Source organism: Mauremys reevesii, linkage group 7 (genome assembly GCF_016161935.1).
Source record: "Mauremys reevesii isolate NIE-2019 linkage group 7, ASM1616193v1, whole genome shotgun sequence".
Lineage (NCBI taxonomy): Eukaryota > Metazoa > Chordata > Testudines > Geoemydidae > Mauremys > Mauremys reevesii.
Genome location: NC_052629.1, coordinates 87,903,795 through 87,925,234, shown reverse-complemented (window position 1 = coordinate 87,925,234; position 21,440 = coordinate 87,903,795). Strand labels below are relative to the sequence as shown.

At 43.1% G+C, this 21,440-nt stretch overlaps 1 protein-coding gene across 8 annotated transcripts in view; it reads right to left on the bottom strand.

Annotated features, from left to right (window-relative positions):
- The window catches only part of ATG7 (autophagy related 7), a 301,957-nt gene that overhangs the window by 194,825 nt on the left and 85,692 nt on the right, over positions 1-21,440 (bottom strand). For all 8 annotated transcript variants that reach the window (XM_039547597.1, XM_039547600.1, XM_039547598.1 and 5 more), the window contains 3 exons: positions 14,192-14,395; positions 13,814-13,929; positions 12,762-12,837 (listed from right to left, as the gene is read on the bottom strand). In XM_039547597.1, the coding sequence (XP_039403531.1) occupies positions 12,762-12,837; positions 13,814-13,929; positions 14,192-14,395 (396 nt within the window). The remainder of the gene's footprint in view (positions 1-12,761; positions 12,838-13,813; positions 13,930-14,191; positions 14,396-21,440) is intronic.

Below are 21,440 nucleotides of genomic sequence, written 5' to 3'. Positions count from 1 at the left end.
AACACAAATTTGGATATAACGCGGTAAAGCAGAGCTCTGTGGGGGCGGGGCTGCGCGCTCCGGCAGATCAACGCAAGTTCGATATAACACGGTTTCAACTATAACACGGTAAGATTTTTTTGGCTCCTGAGGACAGCATTATATCGGGGTGGAGGTGTATTTAACAGGTTCTAAATTGCATTAATATTTACACATTATTATTAACAACTTACCCCACTACCACCCTGGTATCTCTGATGGTCACTATAGATGGTTTCAAAATGCTTGGGAGATATTGACATTATTACTGCCTTTCACCGTTATTATGTTGGCCATTTTGTAATTCTGTTATGCTGGGAAACCCATAACACTGCCACAGAGTACACTCAGGTCAGTTGTAACAGATTAATACAAACAGAGAATAGTAAGTAACAGCATCATTCCAGTGTAAACTGCATTGATTTTGCCATGTGCTTTGGTAACTACAGTAACAATAATATTAAATTAGCCATGTGTGACAATATAATTACTCACGATCAATAGTTTATCAAAAAAAGTGTCTCTCATTGCTCAAACCACCTTTACATCAAACATACGTTGCAACTGAAGGAAGGCCACATTTTAAGTAACAAAAAACACACAGAAAAGGTCTGAACTGGCAAATTAGACAGATTGTACTCATACAACCTTTGTGCATAAAGCTTTGAACCCAACAGCATTCTTTATCAATGGGATCTTTACTCTATTATTTTAGTGAAAAGTAACAGTAATAGATGAACAAAATATATCATTAGCCAAACAACAGAAACAATCTAATAGAAGTGAGCAGGTCTGGGGGAGTCAAAATCTGGTCCCACATTCATACCAGTTAGTGGATTTTGGGGAGCTACATTAAAAGCCAGTACAGATGGAGTACAGTTCAAAAGAAATTAAAAACCTTTCAGACAAAAAAAAAAGATAAGTTCAACATAAAAATATTGTATTCCATACTGACAGCGGCTGACCACAAATGAATGCACAACAATTCATTTATGGTATCAATTTCATCAGACTTGCTTAGTCTAGACACTTCAGTTTAACAAGAGACTGGCAGAGGCTAACCTGTCTACTAAGAACTGAATCATAATTTCAAAGCCATAACTGCACATTAAATTACCTAATGGCCACATCTGATACTTTTTAAACAGTGAACTTTATACAGCTGTAAGAAAATGACATCAGGGCAAGCCAGATATTAGGCAACATAACCTATGATAGTTGAATTTGTCCTCGGAGGCTCCTGAATTCAGTTTGTTCTCAGCAGCTCCTGGAAACTAACAAACTAAAAAAAAAAAAAAAAAGCCAATCCAGGACAAGAACCTAAATGCTTCTCAAAATACCTATTGCAAATGAAGCACAACTGAAATAGAGCTATTAGCGGTTATGACAGCAAGCAACCAGCACACAAAAGAATGTACAAGAATAAGCGGGAGCAACAACACCTACCAGAGAAAATCCCTACTCTAAAATAAAAAGAGCAGTCACAATCTGCTATGTCAACAATCCTGGGGTAAGAGTATGGCTATGCCTATGCTTAAACCATTGCTGCAGCTGTGTCACTGTACCACTTCAGTGAAGCCACTCACTACAGCAATGGGAGGGGTTTTCCCACTGTTGTAGTTAATCCTCCTCCCTTAGAGGGAGATAGCTAGACTGATAGAACAATTCTTCTGTCAACCTAACCCCATCTACACTGGGGGTTGGGTTGGCTTAACTACCTCGCTCAGGAGTGTGGATTTTTCACAGTCCTGAGCAACGGAGCTGCGTCAACTTAACTTTTTAGCATAGACCTGCACTAAGACTCAACAGGACAGTCCTTCTGCTGGTGTAAATCGCCATAGCTCCAATGAAGTCAAATTCCATTTCAAAAGCAAGAGCCCAAAGAAGACGCTGAAGGCTATGTCTACATTTAAAACCTATAGTGGTACAACTGCAGTGATACAGCTGTGCTGCTGTAGCAGTTCAGTGAAGACACTTACTACAGCAATGAGAGGGGTTCTCCTGTTGCCATAGGTAATCCACCTCCCCCAGAGGTGGCAGCTAGGTTGACAGAAGAATTTTTCCATCGACCTATTGCTGTCTACACCAAGTTGTAAGTTGGCTTAACTAAGTCTCTCAAGGGTGAGGATTTTTCACGCTTCTGAGAGACGTAGCTATGCTGATGTAACTTCAGTGTGGACCAGTCCTTACACTGAGCATGTACTGTGTCCGTTTGGGTCCTTGTTATTTATGGTCTGTCAGGTTCCCTTAAACTGCACTTTTATCTCAGAATTACTGCAATGGTACATTGTGACTGGTGGGCAGGAATTAACTCTGGTGTCCTCTGCCAAAATTATTAGAAACACTTAAAAGCTTTATTTACTTTTCCTTTTTTGATATTACAATAAAACAAATTAATTCAACCACAGGACCCTGGGTTCAAGTTGTTACTTTAATGATCTGACACAGGCTCACAAATGCATATCAGGAAGAAATTATTTTTTCTCCCTAACCCTCTCTCTTATCGCCCCATTTGTTTCCTTCTCCTATTTTCTTCCATGGTATTCCTTATTTCTGCACATCTCTCACATCCATGGCCTGGTGCACAAGGCAATCACCCTCTCTTCTTTCAAACCCCTTCTTCCAAGAGGAAAACTAAGAAAGAAACATGTCATACACTGATCATAAAACTATATTTAAAATCCATAATAACCTATACAACAGGACCATGCTCTGGGTTTATTTGTCTGTCCACTTAGATCACATGGTCCTTGGAGCAGGGACTACTTCTTCTTCTGTGTTTTGTACACCATTGGTGTTTAACAAACGAATAAGAATACTACAAAGAAATTCAGATCTTATGCTGAGATTATCCTGAACTCACCTTCTTATGATAGAGAGTCTCCAAACACAGGGCCAAACAGTCTGTGGCCAAATTCTGCCTTCAGATGTATGTTGATGGATTTCCTCTGAAGGCAGATAGTCCTATCACTATTTACAGTTTTAAGGAGACTATTTCAATCTAAATTCTGAACTGTGTGGCTTATTATTGCAATTAACCACTTGGTGGCACTGACATACAATATCTGAATTTATATATAGGCAAGTACCTGTAACTACATTACTTGTTACTTTTATTTTCTATTAAAAATGGATACATATGAATCAAATATTATTTTCTTGTATTAAGCCTCATTTTTATTACATTGTCAGCTTTGATTTATGCAAGCAGCCAGGCATCACACATGAATGGTGTGGAACTGGACATAATTGAAAAACAGGTCATAGAAGTCTCAAATTGGACACCTAAAAACTGAGGACTACACTCCAATCCTTTTAGTCAAACTGAAAGAGAAGTTACTCACCCTCCTCACTAAATATAATTAATCAAAATGCGTCTCCCTCTGGGCACTCCACTTCAGGTGCGGGCACATGCCTCATGTACCTCTGGTGGGAGCTTGTCATTAGCAATGTCTGTTCTGCCCACGCATGCACTGTTGATATCCTTGTGCCCTGCACTGAGGATATATCAAGCTGCACAAGTGAACCATCCTCAGCTCCCTCTCCACCACTGAGTCTTAGAAGGAAATTCTGAAGCAGAGGGAAAGGAGGCAGGTAATGGAGCACCCATAGGGAGACACATTTCAAACAACTACAGTGACTGCACACAGTGAGTAACCTCTCTTTCTTATTCAAGTAATGATCCTGAGTGCTCCACTTCAGATGACTCCTGAGCAGTATCCCCTATAAAGAGGAGGGAACTCTGGAATCAAGTCCAGAACTGCATTGCAAACTGCCAAATCAGATCTAGAAGCGCTGACTAGAACATAGTGTCTGGAGACGTACGTACCAATGACCATGTAACAGCTCTGCAGAGTTCAGATACTGGGACATTCTCAAGTACAGCTATAGATGTAAACTGTGACTTTGTAGAGTGAGCTAACACACCAGAAGAGGGTGGAATGCTCGCACCACCGTAACAAGCAATAATACATCCAGAAATTCATTTTGATAGTCTTTGGGTAGGAACAACAGAACAGTCTAAGAGATTTCCAAAATGATTTCGTCCTACATAGAAGGCTAAACACCCTCCTCACATCTAGAGTATGGAAAGCAGTCTCCTGATTGGAATTATATGGTTTTGGAAAGAAAACTGGTAGGTAAATGATCAGAATCAGATGAAACTCAGAAGACACCTTAGGAAGGAACTTGGGGTGTGGCTGTAAGGAAACCTTGTCCTTGTAGAATACTGTTTTAGAGGGGCCTCCCATTAAGGCCCCAATTTCTCTGACTCTGTGGCTGATGTAATAGCCATTAAGAAAGCTGTCTTCACAGACAAATTCTGTGAGGAGAAGGTTGCAATTGGTTCAAGGGAAGGTTTCATGAGATTTTTTTTAAGAACTAAATTAAGGTCCCGAACTGGGGAAGGAACTTTCACCTGTGAAAAAAGATTTCCACAAACCTTATAGTTGTAGGGTGAGCAAACAGCAAGAACCCCTCAACTGTGGTATGCAAAACTTTCAATGAACCTTAAGAGAACTGACAGTCCCATTTTCTTTAGTTGCAGCATGTAATCTAGAATAACTGGAAGTGAGGCAGATTTGGAAACAACTCCTTGAAGTTTGCACCAGTGACTAAATCTTCTCCACTTTTGCAGGTCAGTATTTCTGGTAGAATTTTTCCTACTATTTAGTAATATATGTTGTACCTCTGTAGAACAGGCTGACTCTAATCCTATGAACCATCAAGAAGTCAAGCCTTGAGGTGGAAAATTCTCAGAATTGGGATGCAGCAGTCGACTGGTGTCCTGGGAAAGGAGCTGAGGAGTGATCGGAAGACTTACCTCTGGACAAAGAGCTAGGTGAAACAGTTAAGGAAACCATGCCTGCTTCAACCACATTGGCACTATTAGAATAACTGTGGATTTGTCCTGTCTCATATTGTTCGTTATGAGGATCAGAGGCTTTGGGGAAAAGGTATAAAACAGTTTCTTCATCCAAGAAAGGTATTCCCCAAGGAATTGTGACCTAAATGCCCCACTCCCTCTTGAACAGAATAGATGGCATTTTAGATGAGAGGCAGAAAATGAAAGCAGGCATTTCTGATCACTAAGCTTCAACAGGTTGAAATGGATAGTGGTTTCATGGGGTGCCCATCTGCTCTGTACCTTGAGAGCATCGAGGTGTGCCCTCACCCACTCTAAAAGAGATGCATCCATGATTATGGTTAGCGTTAATTGAAGAAAGGGAACTCCTGCACCTACATTGCGATGAACCTTCCACCAGCTTAGGAAGTGTTTCACTGCTGAGGAACTGATGCCTGTTTGTGCAGGCTGTCTCGTTTTGGTGAGTACACTGAGCTGAGCCATCCCTGGAAACAATGGAGTCAATCTCACATTTTCTGTCACAAAAGTGCAACCGCCATGTGACCTAGAAGTCAAAGACTGTTTCTGTTGAAGTCTGAGGGCTCCCTTGCATAGTTATGACAAGGTCTGATAGTGTCATGAACCTGTCCATGGGAAGGAAGATCTTGGATGCCAAGGAATCCAGGGATGCTCCTATAAATTGTATGTTCTGTATGGGAGTCAGTGTCAATTTCACCCAATTCAACTGAAGACCCAAGTCCAAGAACAGAGAATGTGCTGTCCACATGGCAATCAACACCTCTTGGCACAATCAACCCTTGAACAGTCTATCAACAAGGTACAGGAATACCGTGTCTGCCTGATCATGCAAGTAGGCAGCCACTACCAACTGAACTTTTGAAAAAACAACTGGAGCCCAGGAAAGTCCAGATGATCGTACCCAGTACTGAAAGTGATCCCAGCCTCTGACAAAACACAGGAACCTCCTGTGGAATGGGTGTATCGTTATGTGGAAGTATGTGTCTTGAAGGTCGAGGGCTGAAAACTAATCCCCTGAATTTAGAGACAGAATAGCAGCTGTCAGGGTCGCCATCCTGAACTTTTGAGACCTCAAAAATTTGTATAAGAGTCTTAGATCTAAGATGGTCTCCACCCTCAGTTTTTCTTTGGCACAAGGAAGTACCTTTAGTAGAAGTCCTTTCCTTTGTGCTGACCGGGAACTAGCTCTATTACTCCAATACAAAGAAGGGTGTTTATTTCCTGTCTTCATAAGAACTCATGAGAGGGTCTCTGAAGAGGGACAGGGGAGGGGAATGAGGAGGAGGGAGGGAGATAAAATGAATGATGTAGCCCAGTGACGATATTTCCAGCACACATGTGTCCTGAGGTGATATGCTCCCATGTTTGTCAGAAATGGAAGAGTCAGTCTCCATATGGGAGGAGGCAGGCAAATCGTTGCAGCTGACAAGCTGAAGAGATGAGAGGGCTGAAACCCTTAACCATCCTGTCAAAACTGGTGCTTCAAAGATGAAGCATGCTGCAAACTTTTGTCAGGTGGATTAGAGGATTTATTTCTCCAGAACCTGTCTCTCTTTCCAGACCATTGCACCAGGTGGGATCTTTGGGCTGTTTGTAATGTATTGAATTTCCTTTTGTTCACAGGAGTGTAGTGGCCCTAGAATCTTCAATTGTATTCAACAATTCATCAGTATTCTCCGCAAACAACTTCAGTCAATCAAATGGGAAGTCCTCTACCATATTCCAGACTTTTCTGGGGAAACTAGACAACTGGAGCCAGGATGCCCCTGTGCATTACCATTACTGCTGCATCCAAAGCCACCTGGAGAGATGGTCTGGCCAATAACCATCTCTCAGCTATAGCAGCCTGAAATTGTTCCTTTTGGTCTGGAGGGAGACCAAAGAACCACATTTTTGCATACTTTGTAACATTGTTTTTGGCCATCAGCACCTGGCAATTTGTGATGTGGAAATGTAGGGTTGCAGATGAATAAGATATTCTCCCCAGAAGGTCCAGGTGCTTCTGGTGTCTGTCATGTAGGATGGACTTACACCAGTGTTGCTCTGTTCATTCACTGAGTCAGCTACTAGAGTTGGGTAGAGGGTGGGAAAACAGGAACTCAGAGGCATTGGTGAGAACATACTACTCGTTACTGGCTCTCTTATACATAGGTGTTACTGTGGCCAGTGTGCGGCAAATGCATCGCGCAGGTTCCAGCACAGCCTTGTCAACAGGAAGGACAACTCTGGATGGCATCGCAGAGTGAACAACATCCAATAGCTTGTGTTGAGATTCTTTGACCTCCTCAATAGGTAACTGCAGGGAGTCTGCCACATGTTTAATGAGGTCTTGACACTGCCAAAAATCATCAGCCATAGATGGAGGTGAAGGCATTACTGCCTCATTGACAAGAGGGGACAAGATGGTAGTCTGAGGGGGTAGCTCCTTTCTCTGTCCTAGCCTCCTGAGCCTCAAAAATTTCCTCCTGTTGAGTGGTGTGCTGGGGAGTGGAAGCTTGAGTTGAGCTTCTTGATAGGAGAGGGTTGGAGAACTGCTGGCGATCAGCTGCCCAGGGATCCCAATATGAGCATGGAGGACCATATGAGGGTGGGGGTGGCATCCAAGGCTGTTCCCACCAAAAGCAATGAAGTCCCTGGACATGAGGGAAGAGAAAGAACCCAGGGAATTATAGACCAGTCAGTCTCACCTCAGTCTCTGGAAAAATCATGGAGCAGGTCCTCAAGGAAACAATTTTAAAGCACTTGGAGGAGAGAAAAATGATCAGGAACAGTCAACATGGATTCACCAAGGGCAAGTCATGCCTGACCAACCTGATTGCCTTCTATAATGAGATAACTGGCTCTGTGGATATGGGGAAAGCAGTGGACGTGATATATCTTGACTTTAGCAAAGCTTTTGATATGGTCTTCCACCGTATTCTTGCCAGCAAGTTAAGGAAGTATGGATTGGATGAATGGACTGTAAGTTGAACAGAAAGCTGGCTAGATTGTCAGGCTCAACAAATAGTGATCAACAGCTCAATGTCTAGTTGGCAGCTGGTATCAAGCGGAGTGTCCCGGGGTCAGTTTTGTTCAACATCTTTATTAATGATCTGGATGATGGGATGGATTGCAGCCTCAGCAAGTTCGCGGATGACACTAAGCTGCGGGGAGAGGTAGATATGCTGGAGGGAAGGGATAGGGTCCAGAGTGACCTAGACAAATAGGAGAATTGGGCCAAAAGAAATCTGATGAGGTTCAACATGGACAAGTGCAGAGTCCTGAACTTAGGACAGAAGAATCCCATGCACCACTACAGGCTGGGTATCGACTGGCTAAGCAGCAATTCTGCAGAAAAGAACCTAGGGATTACAGTGGATGAGAAGCTGAATATGAGTCAACAGTGTGCCCTTGTTGCCAGGCAGGCTAACGGCATATTGGGCTCAGGGCCGGCTCCAGCTTTTTTGCCTCCCCAAGCAGCGAAGGAAAAAAAACAAAAAAAAAAAACGATTGAGCTGCCACCAAAGCGGCACAGACGGAGTAAAGGACCCGTCGTTGAAATGCTGCCGCAGACCCGGACGTGCTGCCCCTTTCTATTGGCCGCCCTAGGCACCTGCTTCCTTCGCTGGTGCCTGGAGCTGGTCCTGATTGGGCTGCATTAGTAGGAGCATTGCCAGCAGATCGAGGGAAGTGATTATTCTCCTCTATTCAGCACTGGTGAGGCCACATCTGGAGTACTGCGTCCAGTTTTGGGCCCACCACTGCAGAAAGGATGTGGACAAATTGGAGAGAGTCCAGCGCAGGGCAACAAAAATGATCAGGGGGCTGGGGCACGACTTATGAGGAGAGACTGAGGGAACTGGGCTTGTTTAGTCTGCAGAAGAGAAGAGTAAGGAAGGAGGGTTCCAAAGAGGATGGAGTGTGGCTATTCTCAGTGATGGGAGATGACAGAACAAGGAGCAATAGTCTCAAGTTGCAGTGGGGGAGGTCTAGGTCGGATATTAGGAAACACTCTTTCACTAGGAGGGTGGTGAAGCACTGGAATGGGTTACCTAGGGAGGTGGTGGAATCTCCTTCCTTAGAGGTTTTTAAGGCCCAGCTTGACAAAGCCCTGGCTGGATGATTTAGTTGGTGTTGGTCCTGCTTTGAGCAGGGGGCTGGACTAGATGACCTCCTGAGGTCTCTTCCAACCCTAATCTTCTATGATTTTCCCTGTATCTTTGAGAAAGGGGGTTCCTGTATGGGTGTGCAGGAGAGGCCTGAACAGGGATTGATGATAATGAAAAGGGAGGTGAATTAGACTTTACTGAAGATTTATAATGGTCTGGAGACCAAGCAGTTCTTCATACCAGGAGATCGATACTTGGAAGCAATGGAGACTCTGGCTCAGCAATCACGATAGATCCTAAAGTCTTGCAGTACCAAGCAGAGTTGTGGTACCAAGTCGAGTTGCAGCACTAAGTGAGGTTGTGGTTCTTGTGGTCTGGCTCTGAAGTGGAGCAAAGGCAGGGCTCCATCATTAACAGTCGCAGCTTGGTTCCTCTATGCCTTGGATTTGAAGGCTGAACAGAAATTACATTTCTGTGGGATGTGGGACTCCCCTTGGCAATGAATGCACTTAGCATGTCCATCACTGACTGAGATCCCCCCTCTACCCATAATGCAGTATTTAAACCTGCTGAACCAGGCATGCCACTTTCACAGAGGACCTACTGGGAGGAAATAAAATAATCTTCCAAATAACCAGTAACTAACTACTACTAACGAAAAACGAAAATATTCCAAGCGAGACTGCAAGACAGCAAATAGCCAAAGCACGCACAATGCAGACATGCTAGGACCTGTTCCAGGCCGAGATGGCTGAGAAGGAACTGAGGATAGTTTGCCTGTGCAGTCTGATATAGCCTTGGTGAGGGTCATGAGGATATCAGCAGCGCATGCGTGGGCTGAACGGACACTGTTAGTGAAAATCTCCAATGAAAGGTATGTGGAACACTACTCGAAGAATAATAATGCCTTACTCTATGAGCAGTTCTATTGCCATCAGACTTGAGAGTACTCATGAAGTACCGTAAGTTTCTATTTGATGCAAGTAACAATCAGAATCTGGGGCTGAAGCACCCAAAATTAGTGAAAATTATTTGAAAAATGAAGCCAAGATGTCCTTAAAAGCCATAGAAAAAAGTATAACTAGGGAAGAAAAGAGAGATGCAGCAATGTTATAAGAAATACCAACTAAAATTTGCCTAATGAGAAATTAGACTGGGAAACTAAGGCAGTTCCTTCCTTTTATACTAAAGCGATATGCTATGGGCAAAGGAGGCACAATGATTGGATTACATCTCCTTAACCAACAGGGAACTTTTTGTCCAAATGCAGGAAGACAGAGTGAGAAAGAAAATGCTGACCTTGCATGAAGGCATTGCAACACAGCTAACTATTATTGTGCAAATGTCTCTTGTAATAAACACAGGATTTCTGACCACTTTGTAAAAAGTAGTTTTACTAGACACACAAAGAGCAGCTTGACTTAATGCAGTTCCTCCTTTGAAAGGGAGACAAAAATCTTAAAATTTGCAATAACGCTAGCAAGCAACTACACAAATACTAATACCATACTTTCCCCACATACGGTTGCATATTCATTGGGTTAAAGAAGGTAAAACAAAGGAGTGGCCAATAAAGTAATTCTTTAGACACTAAAAATCAGAAAAAAATATCTAGTGAAGTAAGTGAATGGCTGGACAGTTGCATTGCTCAAAGAGATAAGCAATACATAATAGGATTAGTTGCCATAGTACTTAGAAAACATGGATTTCTATATTTTGACATTTGACACCCAATGAAGAAACTTTTGCTCAACAGTATCTGGATGGAAAAGACTGTAATTTAACATAAAATGTGGAAGCAAAACCATGTCTGACGCAAGAACAATAACTAAATTAAGGTTTTCTCAGTCTGAAGTCTAATATTTTATGAACGACATATCTTAAGACTACAGTTCAGTAAATGACAATGAGGCAAGTGAATACCATGCAAGGTTCGCAACAAAAACTATAGGCTACTTATAGGCTATATATACAATTTTCATTTGCAGAAAGTATAGGGAATGGGAAATATTATTTCTGACCTACATGAATGGCTGGAGAGTTTCAACAGCAAGTGTCACACAGAATACAGCATTAGTGCAATCTTCTTTGCATCCAAACATGGAAAGCAGTGAACAGGAAATTATTTTCATATTAATACTGATTCAGTATTCTTTATTTAAGACAAGGTAGAAATGTAATTCTGTTTTACAAAGAACACCAGCATAAGATTGACATTTTGATAGAAACAGTAACAAGTGTAAGGTTAAAACTCATACACAATGAAGTCAGAGCAAATATATTACAATTTGATTTTTATATTACTATTTATTGAAAATTTAACCTTCAAAAACGGTGGTCACTGTTAAACACATTCCCTCTCCTCCCAACTTCAACTAAATATTGTTTTCCCCATATTATCCCATTTCTCTTAGAAGGAGATATATCCACAATATTACAAAGATAAATCTTTCTCAATAAAAGGCAGGATTTTTTAACTAAAAAAGTAAATACTTTTGAGTGTATATGTTTTCATGTTGGAAGTGAATGACTTGATCATGAAAAGAATGAGGTTTTGCTTTTGCTGTTGTTTCTCCTTATCTCAAAAGGAAAACAATCCCCTCTGGATAAATGTAGAAATCTTTATTTGCACTCAGTTCAGATAATATGCATGCTGTGCTAGGAGACTGATACAAAAACATCCCTGGAGAAAGTGAGTTGTTTCAAGTAATCTCCTAAAACCTCCACAACTATCAAACAGGAAGTATGGATATTTTTATCACTTAAAATATATAAGCTGAACCGAATATGTATTTTTATATAGATCATTTCCTTTAATTCTTTGGACATTACAAAAAACCTAAACAAACCAACCACCAATAATTTTATCTTCTCTTTTTGGGACATTAAACTGAAGTCCAGTCTGATTTTACAATTAACAAAGACCCCAAATGCCACTTAAATACATGATATAACCCTTTATTAATGTCCTTCAGTATATCACACAACCCCAATTAGCCAAAGTTCTCAGAGGGACATTGCAAACTGTTGAATAAACAGGATTTTGGACAAAAGAGGAAGCCAGGCTATCACCTTGGAAATGCTGTGCTTTAAGTCCCCAGCACTGCATCACAGTCAAGAGGGGTTGTAGGCCAGCTTGGTAGACTGGTGGCCAGTTTGGTAGAGTGGTATCAAGCTTTACAAAGGATTGGACTGTGGGTCCCAAGCCCTGAAATGCAGTAAGTGACGATCCAGATGATTTCTCTACATGCAATAGAACCTACAGGACAGTACTGAGGAATTTATAATAATGGAGTTTGGGTTATGCCTGATTCTGGGCCGCAGCTGAGCTATGTTTTATGTCAGAGGAGAGAGAGAGAGAGAGAGAGAGAGAGAGTGTGTGAGAGACAGACAGACAAAGAGGTGGCTTTGAGGCATCTTTTTAGCTTCCTTCTCCATCAATACTGAAGCTAGCTGGCTGTTGGTTCTTTGTGTAAAGCAAAGCATTCTCAAGACTGCTACTTTATGCTGGCTACCCAGGGCCATCCCTCCTTTCTCCGAAGGCAGTCTTGGCAGCTAGGGATTGTTGGGACAAACACACAAGTGTATACTGCCACAAGACTCGTCCACACAGATTCAAATAGCACAAAGCAGCCAGAGTGCAGTCTAGGATCTGGCCATATATCTCCTTATTCAGTTAGGATACCTCATTTTGCAAAATATGTGACATTTATTCTGTACAAGTCCCCATAGCTACATATATCAACAAGCTTATTTATTCCTAGCTCACTGACCTGATGAGGCACAAGCCCAAGAGAGGTAGGTGGTTCATTCATTCTGTCATCACTGCTGCTAGCAACAGCATAACCGCTGGCAAAAATCAAAGAAAGAAAATTAGAACAAAAGACTAAGCCTAAGGCTGGTGGAAAATCATCTTCTGAAATGTCTGATAGAAAATGACATACAGCTTCACAAAATATTTTTGTTAAAAAACCAAAACATTCCAGTTTTAAACCTGAAAACCTAAAAAATTGCAAAAAACTGTTGACCAAGAGGGAAAAATTCATTTTTGTCAAATATTTTCATGGGGGAAAAACATCATTTCCAGACCAGCTCTAAGACATTTCCTTCCATAACCAACTTACGCTTTAGAGCCTTGATCTTGCAAGGGAACCAACTTGGAAGCTCCCTTTCAGACTCAGCACAGGCCTGCAAGGATCCCTTTCCAACGTCAGGGCTTCAGAGACATATCGCTTACTCAGACCTAAATCATAACTTCCTTTATTTATTTTTCTTTTCATAGATTTTAAGGTCAGATGTGACTATTATGATTAGCTAGTCAGACTTCCTGCAAAACACAGGCCAAAGAATTTCACCCAGTGATTTCTGCTTTAAGCCCAATAACTTTTGGGTTAAGCTAAAAAGATCACAATTTTTTGGCTTACAATGAAGCCCCTGATGGGCTTCATAGCAAATAGTTATGGTAGGTCCTCATTACAAAGAAATATGCAGCAGGAACACTAAGATTATTAGCAACTTTTTTTTTTCTACTGAAATGTTATGTTTTCAGTACTTCTTTTAAAGATAACAAATGCATAAAAGCAATAGGCAAGGCAAATGTCACCACTCTTCAAACAAGAACTTTTTCTAACCAAAATTCTAACTATTATTGTAATAATGAAGTCTGCATTGCATGAGATACTTGCATATATTTATTAATATTCAAAACTTACAGGACTCCTCTAACTCTACTTAATGTGTAATAAAAATACTGGAGAGAACTGTTCCTTCCCCAAAATACCTGTTGTCCTATAAACACCTTCCTTTCCCCTCAAATAAGACTCACCCTTCTGGATGTTGCAGAACAGAAGCCATTAGCTCTACTGCAAGGGCTCCAGCTATCATGGCTAATCCTGGTCGACTGACTGTGCACTGCTGATCCAATGTCCGATCCCTGGTGGACTACAAAGAAAAACAATTCACACACACACACACTTACTTGAAAGTACTTGGCTACCCCATTGCACAAGAAATTTTTACTACCCATCATTCAATGAATACAGGGTGGCAATATCTCTCTGAATATCAGTAAAAGGGATTTGCTATAAATAAACATCACTTACAGTGACAAATTAGGTTTCATAAAGGGATCATTTTTAATGCAATAAAAAACAAACAACCTGAAATGGGTCCACAGTAACTATTTGCCTAAAGCTCTACTCACATCCCCCGGTGCCACAACATCATTGCAGAAGTAGCAGCCAAGTTTATAGCCAGGGATGTTTGAAAAGAGCGATGATCCCAGGAGATCAGCAGAGCCAGAGGCATTGTTGGAACATGAATCACCAGACTCCTGCTGCTTTGGTTTCTTTAGTCCATGTCTCATCACAACAAATGTATCAAATCCCAATGCAGCATTGATGACCAGCTATAAAAAATAAAGAAGAGCACAGGTAGCCAAAGAAAAAACAGCTTATATGTTTTGAAAATTATGAATAGAATTTTATTACTTACAATAAAATACAAACCACAGTTAACTGTTAAAGAATGTCAAATTGTGTATTTAATTACCACAATTTTCTTCATACAATATATTTTCAGAAATACTATCTGCAGTTAGATTAATACAAACAATGCATCCCATTATCAACATGGACATCAGGCTTAATGAAGTGAGTTGAATTGCAGAGCTTGAGCCCTACAGAAATGCTGTGCTCAGACTTGGTGGGGATTGAGTTTTCTGAAATGGTAATCCATAAACAAGCTTCTCTATGGAAGAAGTTGTGTGTATTTGTGTTCCGAAAACAAAAGGGGAAAAAGTGTAAAAATATACCTTCCCCCCTCAAATGAGACATTCAGAACATAAATAGTGGGTCAAACCAATGGTCCATTTAGCCTAGTATCCTGTCTTCCAACTGTGGCCAATGACAGATGCTTCAAAGGGAATAAACATAACAGGGCAATTATCAAGTGATCCATCTCATGATCCACTCCCAGCATCTGGCAGTCAGAGATTTAGGGGTTGCATCCCTGACCATCTTGGCTAATAACCAGTGATGGTTCTAACCTCTATGAACTTATCCAATTGCTTTTTGAACCCAGTTATAGTTCTGGCCTTCACAACATCCCTTGGCAACAAGTTCCACAGGTTGATTGTGCACTGAGTGAAGAAGTACTTCCTTTTGTTTGTTTTAAACCTGCTGTCAATTAATTTCATTGGCTGACCCCCTGGTTCAGACAAATACTTATCTCCAACTTGGAAAGGGCTCTTGTATCACCCAATTGTTTTAAAGTATTTTTTGAGAGCCTGAGTCTTCTGTATGTCAATTTCTATTTATATCAAACACAAGCATAGACGTTTTATTTAAGAAAATGTTTGAAAGGCATAATTTATGTGTCTGTCTGTTTACAAATACAGCAGCCAGCTTCACATCCAGATTGCATCAGTAGCCATACATTTGTATACATGTTTTCAATTTACTGTTTATTCACTTTACGAGAACTTTGGCAGGATTCTTTCACAAACCCATGGCAAAATTAATTTCTGACTTGTTGAAACAATTGAGCTGGATTTAGAAGTGATATAAACTCCCTAATAAGGTGATTATCATTAACAGTGGGCTAAATGCTGCCCCCCATAGGTTCTTCCTGCCTAGGAATGGAAAATTCCAGAGTTTCAATCCTGGTAATTCAGTCCTGGAATTTCTTGGTAATTCTTCCATCAGGGGATGGGTTAGTCCTTCCTTCACTGCTTGCATTCCCTAGAGTCACAAGCATACTGTGATGGGGCAAGGGCAGATGGCTATAGCAAAGTAATGGGAGACAGATATATTAGCCACAGGCTAAACAAATCCCTGTTACCAGGATAAGCAAATGGCAGCTGTTCCAGATCAATTAAGACACCTGGGGCCAATTAAGATCTTTCCAGAAGGCAGGGAGGACAGCTAGGTTGATTAGGACACCTGGAGCCAATCAGGGGCTGGCTGAAACTAGTTAAATGCCTCCCAGTTAGTCAGGTGGGAGTGCGTGTCAGGAGTTGTAGGAGGATGCTGTGCTGTTGGAGAGACTGAGCAGTACAAACCATATCAGGCACAAGGAAGGAGGCCCTGAGGTAAGGGTGAAGTGGATCTTGAGGAAGTGGGGGGCTGCTGTGAGGAAGTGGCCCAGGGAATTATATGTATCCTGTTTCTAAAAAGTCAGCTACTATAGCTGATACTATCAGGGTCCCTGGGCTGGAGCCCAGAGTAGAGGGCAGGCCTGGGCTCCCTCTTTGCCCCCCAATTAACCACTGAGACCTGGAGACAACAGAGACTGTGCAAGGGAGGTAGCTTCACCTCACCTCCCTTGCTGGCTTATAATGAAACTGGCTCAGTAGGCTGTGACCCTTGCCTCTAGAGAGAGAAGGGCTACGCGGAGGGTCAGTGAGCCTCTGAGGCTACCAAAATCTGCCAGGAAACACAGGAGAGAAGGACAGAACTTTGTCACAATACATGCCAAGGCTCCTTGCCGACATGCTGCTACCCAGTGACCCCAACTTTCAATGGTCTCTAGCCACTGTAGCGCCTACAGGAGCTGCGCCAAGCTCAATTGCTGTTGCCCTTGGAACTTCTCTCAGATGGACTTCCATATTAAAAAAAAAGGAAAAGGCGTGAAAGTCAATTTGCATTAAATTGTTCCTGCTTCCCCACAGGTCCTTTTGTGGAGGGGAGACAAAATTCTAGTAGAGTCCTGCCAACTCCCTTAGGGGAACGTACCATAGAGGCGGCATTCCTCATATCACTACCTCCAGCAGAGACAGACTGCCCTTCACTTAAGGAATTGGGGAGAATTGGGGCATTTATAAACTAATGTAACATTTATAAATGTAGGGTCAGATTTTGATCTCACACCAGTGATTATCCAGAGTAACTCCACTAAAGTCAGTGGGATTACTGCAGATCTCACTGGTGTGACTAAGATCGAAATCTGGCACAGTAGCTAAAGATCATCATTTGGCTCTAACTCACACTGTGTTTTCAAGTATGCCATGTGTTTTTTCACAGTAGATTCAAGTAAGAGCTATTGAAGTATTCTGAATACTACTTAGGAACAGTAATTATTTGCAGGAACAGTCTTTCATTTCATTTGAAATACTATTCAGTATTTTCATTTCATTGTGATTTGAAATGTAACTCATTAAACACTCCTATGTGAAAATAGAAAAGCAACACAAAGCCATCTATCATCCAAAAAAGAGAATTTCTGATGAGCATTGCCAGTAATTACCTATTTAAGACCCTCATTCACGTAGAGTCAGAAAAGGAACCCAACACTCAGGATAAGATGGTTACTTACCTTTTGTAATGGTTGTTCTTCGAGATGTGGTGTTCACGTCCATTCTAATTAGGTGTGCGCGCGTTACATGCACGGATGTCAAAACTTTTTCCCTCAGCAGCTCCCATCAGGACAGCAGAGGAGCCCCCTAGTGACGCCCTTATGGCACTATTTGCTGGCCCGACCCCCCTTCAGTTCCTTCTTGCCATTGACTCCGATAGAGGGGAAGCGGGGCGGGTATTGTAATGGATGTGAATAACACATCTCAAAGAACAACTGTTACCAGAGGTAAGTAACCATCTTTTCTTCAAGTGCTTGTTCACGTCCATTCCAATTAGGTGACTTCCAAGCTGGCCATCAGAGGTGGATAGGAGTCAAGGAATGATTGACTGGCGGACAGCTCTGCCGACCACTGTATCATCTCTGGCCTGTTGGTTGATGGCATAGTGGACTGTAAACATATGCACTGAGGACCAGGTAGCTGCTTTGCTGATTTCATGGATGGGTACCTGTGCCATAAAGGTGGTTGAAAACACTTAGGCTCTCATCGAATGGGCTGTGATTGCCGGAGCTGGGATCTTAGCCAACTCATAGCACGTGCGAATGCAGTCTGTGATCCAGGACGAGATGCGCTGAGAAGATACTGGAAGGCCCTTCAGTCTATTGGCTATGGCCACAGACAGTTGGGTTGATTCGTGAAAAGGCCTTATGCACTCTATGTAGAACGCTAGGGCTCTTTGAACATCTAGCGTGTGCAAGCTCTGCTGATGCGGGCTTGTGTGAGGCTTTGGAAAAAAACACAGGCAACTATCCTGTCCCATGTGGAATTGGGAGACCACCTTGGGGAGGAATCTAGGGTGTGGTCTAAGTTGCACCTGTCCTTATGAAACACTATATAAGTGGGTTTGGAAGTGAGAGCCTTTAGTTCATACACTCTCCTTGCCAATGTAATGGCCACCAAGAATACCACCTTCCATGAAAGGTAAAGGAGGGAACAAGTGGCCAGGGGCTCAAACGGTGGGCTCATGAGCTTGGAGAGGGCCAGGTTCAGCTTCCAGGTTGGTACTGGTGATCGAAAGTAAGGGTGCTCCCTCTCCAATCTCTTGAGGAAACGCACCACCATGGGATTTGAGAACACCAAGCGCCCAGATTCCCCTGGATGGAAAGCTGAGATAGCCATCAGGTGTACTCTGTGGATGAAAGCGATAGGCCTTGTTGCTTGAGGTGAAGTAGGTAGTCCAGAATAACCGGGATAGAGACCTGGAAAGGTAACAGACATCTGGCTTCACACCAGCAGGAGAACCTTTTCAACTTGGCCAAGTAAGTTGACCTAGTGGAAAGTTTCCTGCTGCCAAGAAGTAGTTGTCTCACTGGCTGAGAGCACTGGCTCTCCATCAAGTTTAGCCATGGAGCTTCCAAGCCATGATGTGCAGGGACTGTAGGTTTGGGTGGAGAAGGCGCCCGTGTTCCTGAGTGATACAGGGGTAGGGCTATTGGGGCATTTACTGATAGTTCAAGGCGTGTCATATACCAATGCTGACGTGGCCAGGATGGGGCAAGCAGGATCACCATTACTCTGTCCCTGCGTATCTTGAGCAAGATCCAGTGGATCAGCAGGATTGGAGGGAAGTCATACTTCAGGCTCTCTCCCCACTGCACTAAGAACGTGTCAGAAGGTACGTCTACACTACGGGATTATTCCGAATTTGCATAAACCGGTTTTGTAAAACAGAATTTATAAAATCGGGTGGAGCGCGGCCATACTAAGCACATTAAATCGGTGGTGTGCGTCCATGGTCCGTGGCTAGCGTCGATTTCTGGAGCGTTGCACTGTGGGTAGCTATTCCCTAGCTATCCCATAGTTCCTGCAGCCTCCCCCGCCCCTTGGAACTTCCGGGTTGAGATCCCAGTGCCTGATGGGGCAAAAATCATTGTCGCGGGTGGTTCTGGGTAAATGTCGTCAGTCACTCCTTCGTCTGGGAAAGCAACGGCAGACAAGCATTTCGCGCCTTTTTCCCCTGGATTGCCCTGGCAGATGCCATAGCATGGCAATCATGGAGCTTGTTTTGCCGTTTGTGACTCTCACCGTATGTGTACTAGATGCCGCTCACAGAGGCGATTCAGCAGCGCTACACAGAAGCATGCTTTTGCTTTTGCATGCCAGCAGAGATGGTTACTAGCCATATTGCACCATCCAAACCCTTCCATAAATTGGAACTGAGGATGATCATGGCTACCAGTCCTTTGTACCATTTGCTGCTAGTGCCCTGGCCGATCAGCCAGGGGCGCAAAGTGCCCCTGGCCGATCATCCAGGGGCAAAGCAAAATTGGGAATGACTCCCTGAGTCAATCCCTCCTTTTTGGTATCTAAAAATAGAATCAGTGCTGCCTAATATAGGCAAGTGTACTAGAGAACCACCGTATCATAGAACCAGAGAGCACAGCTGCTCTGTGTCAGAGCCTGCAGAAATTATGATCTGTATGCTATTCACAGGGGGTGCTCCTGTAACAACCCCACCTGTTGATTCCGTTCTTCCCCCAGCCTTTCTTGGCTACCGTAGCATTGTCCCCCCACTTGTGTGATGAATTAATAAAGAATGCAGGAATAAGACACACTGACTTGTTAGTGAGAAATGGGTGGAAGGCAGCCTCCAGCTGCTATGATAGTCCAGACAGGACATTAAGCAGTGTGTAGGAGAGAAGCCCAGCATCCCACTGCTAGTCCAGGGGCAACTGAATCTTTTCTTTACACATGAAGGGTGGGGGCTGATGGAGCTCAGCCCCCTGTTGCTATGATGAGGATGGTTACCAGCCATATTGCACCATCCATCCACCAGAAAAAATTAGGGCCAATAGGCTGATGACGAGGACGGTTACCAGTCCTTTTGTACCATCAGCTGAGGCTGATGATGAGGATGGATTTCCATCATTTTGTACCATCAGCCACCCATGGCGGGGGGGAAGGAGCAAGGATGTTGGTGTTGAGTGCTGCACTATCGCGTCTATCTGCAGCATTCAGTAAAGATAGGGTAACATGTAAAAGAGTCAGAGGATTGTTTTACCTTTCGCTTCTGGGGGTGGGTGGCGCGAGGGAGAGTAGATTGCCAAGCTAGGCCCTGACCCGCGGACACTGTGTTTGACCCTAGAAGCATTTGGAGCTCAGCCAAGAATGCAAATACTTTTCGGAGGCTGCAGGAACTGTGGGATAGCTTCAGTCCTCCAGTCCATGAGCATCCATTTGATTCTTTGGCTTTCCGTTACGCTTGTCACGCTGCAGTGCGCTGAGTCCCTGCTATGGCGTCTGTCTGGAGATTTTTAAAAAAGGATTCTGAATTTCATCTTCTGTAACGGAGCGCTGATAGAACGGATTTGCCTGCCCTTACAGCGATCACATCCGCATGGTCCATGCGGGAGCTCTTTTTTTATTTTGATTTCGGACTGCATCGCCACCCGTGCTGATCGGAGCTCCACGCTGGGCAAACAGGAAATATTCAAAAGTTCGCGGGGCTTTTCCTGTTTACCTGACCACTGCATCCGAGTTCAGATTGCGGTCCAGAGCGGTCACTTGTGCACTGTGGGATAGCTCCCGGAGGCCAATACCGTCGATCAGCGTCCACACTAACCCTAATCCGATATGTTAATACCGATACTAGCGTTACTCCTCTCGTTAGGGAGGAGTACAGAAACCGGTTTAAAGAGCCATTAAAATCGATATAAGGTGCCTCCTAGTGTGGACGGTTTTGGCGTTAAATCGGTTTTACGCTCCTAAAACCGATTTAAACGCCTAGTGTAGACCAGGCCAGAGATGGAGCACGGGCTGTGGTTTTGAAATGAGCAGAAACGAGGGCACTGTTTGTTGTCCTTGGTGGCTGTCATAAACAGATAGTTAAGGGTTAATGTCTTTTTTACCTGTAAAGGGTTAAGAAGCTCAGTAAACCTGGCTGACACCTGACCAGAGGACTAAGGGGACAAGATACTTTCAAATCTTGGTGGAGGGAAGTCTTTGTTTGTGCTCTTTCTTTTGGTCGTTGTTCGCTCTTGGGACTAAGACGTCAATCCAGGCTCTCCAAATCTTTCTAAAACAGTCTCTCATGTTTCAAACTTGTAAGTAGCACAGGCAAGGCGTGTTAGTCTTATGTTTGTTTTCTCAACCTGTAAAT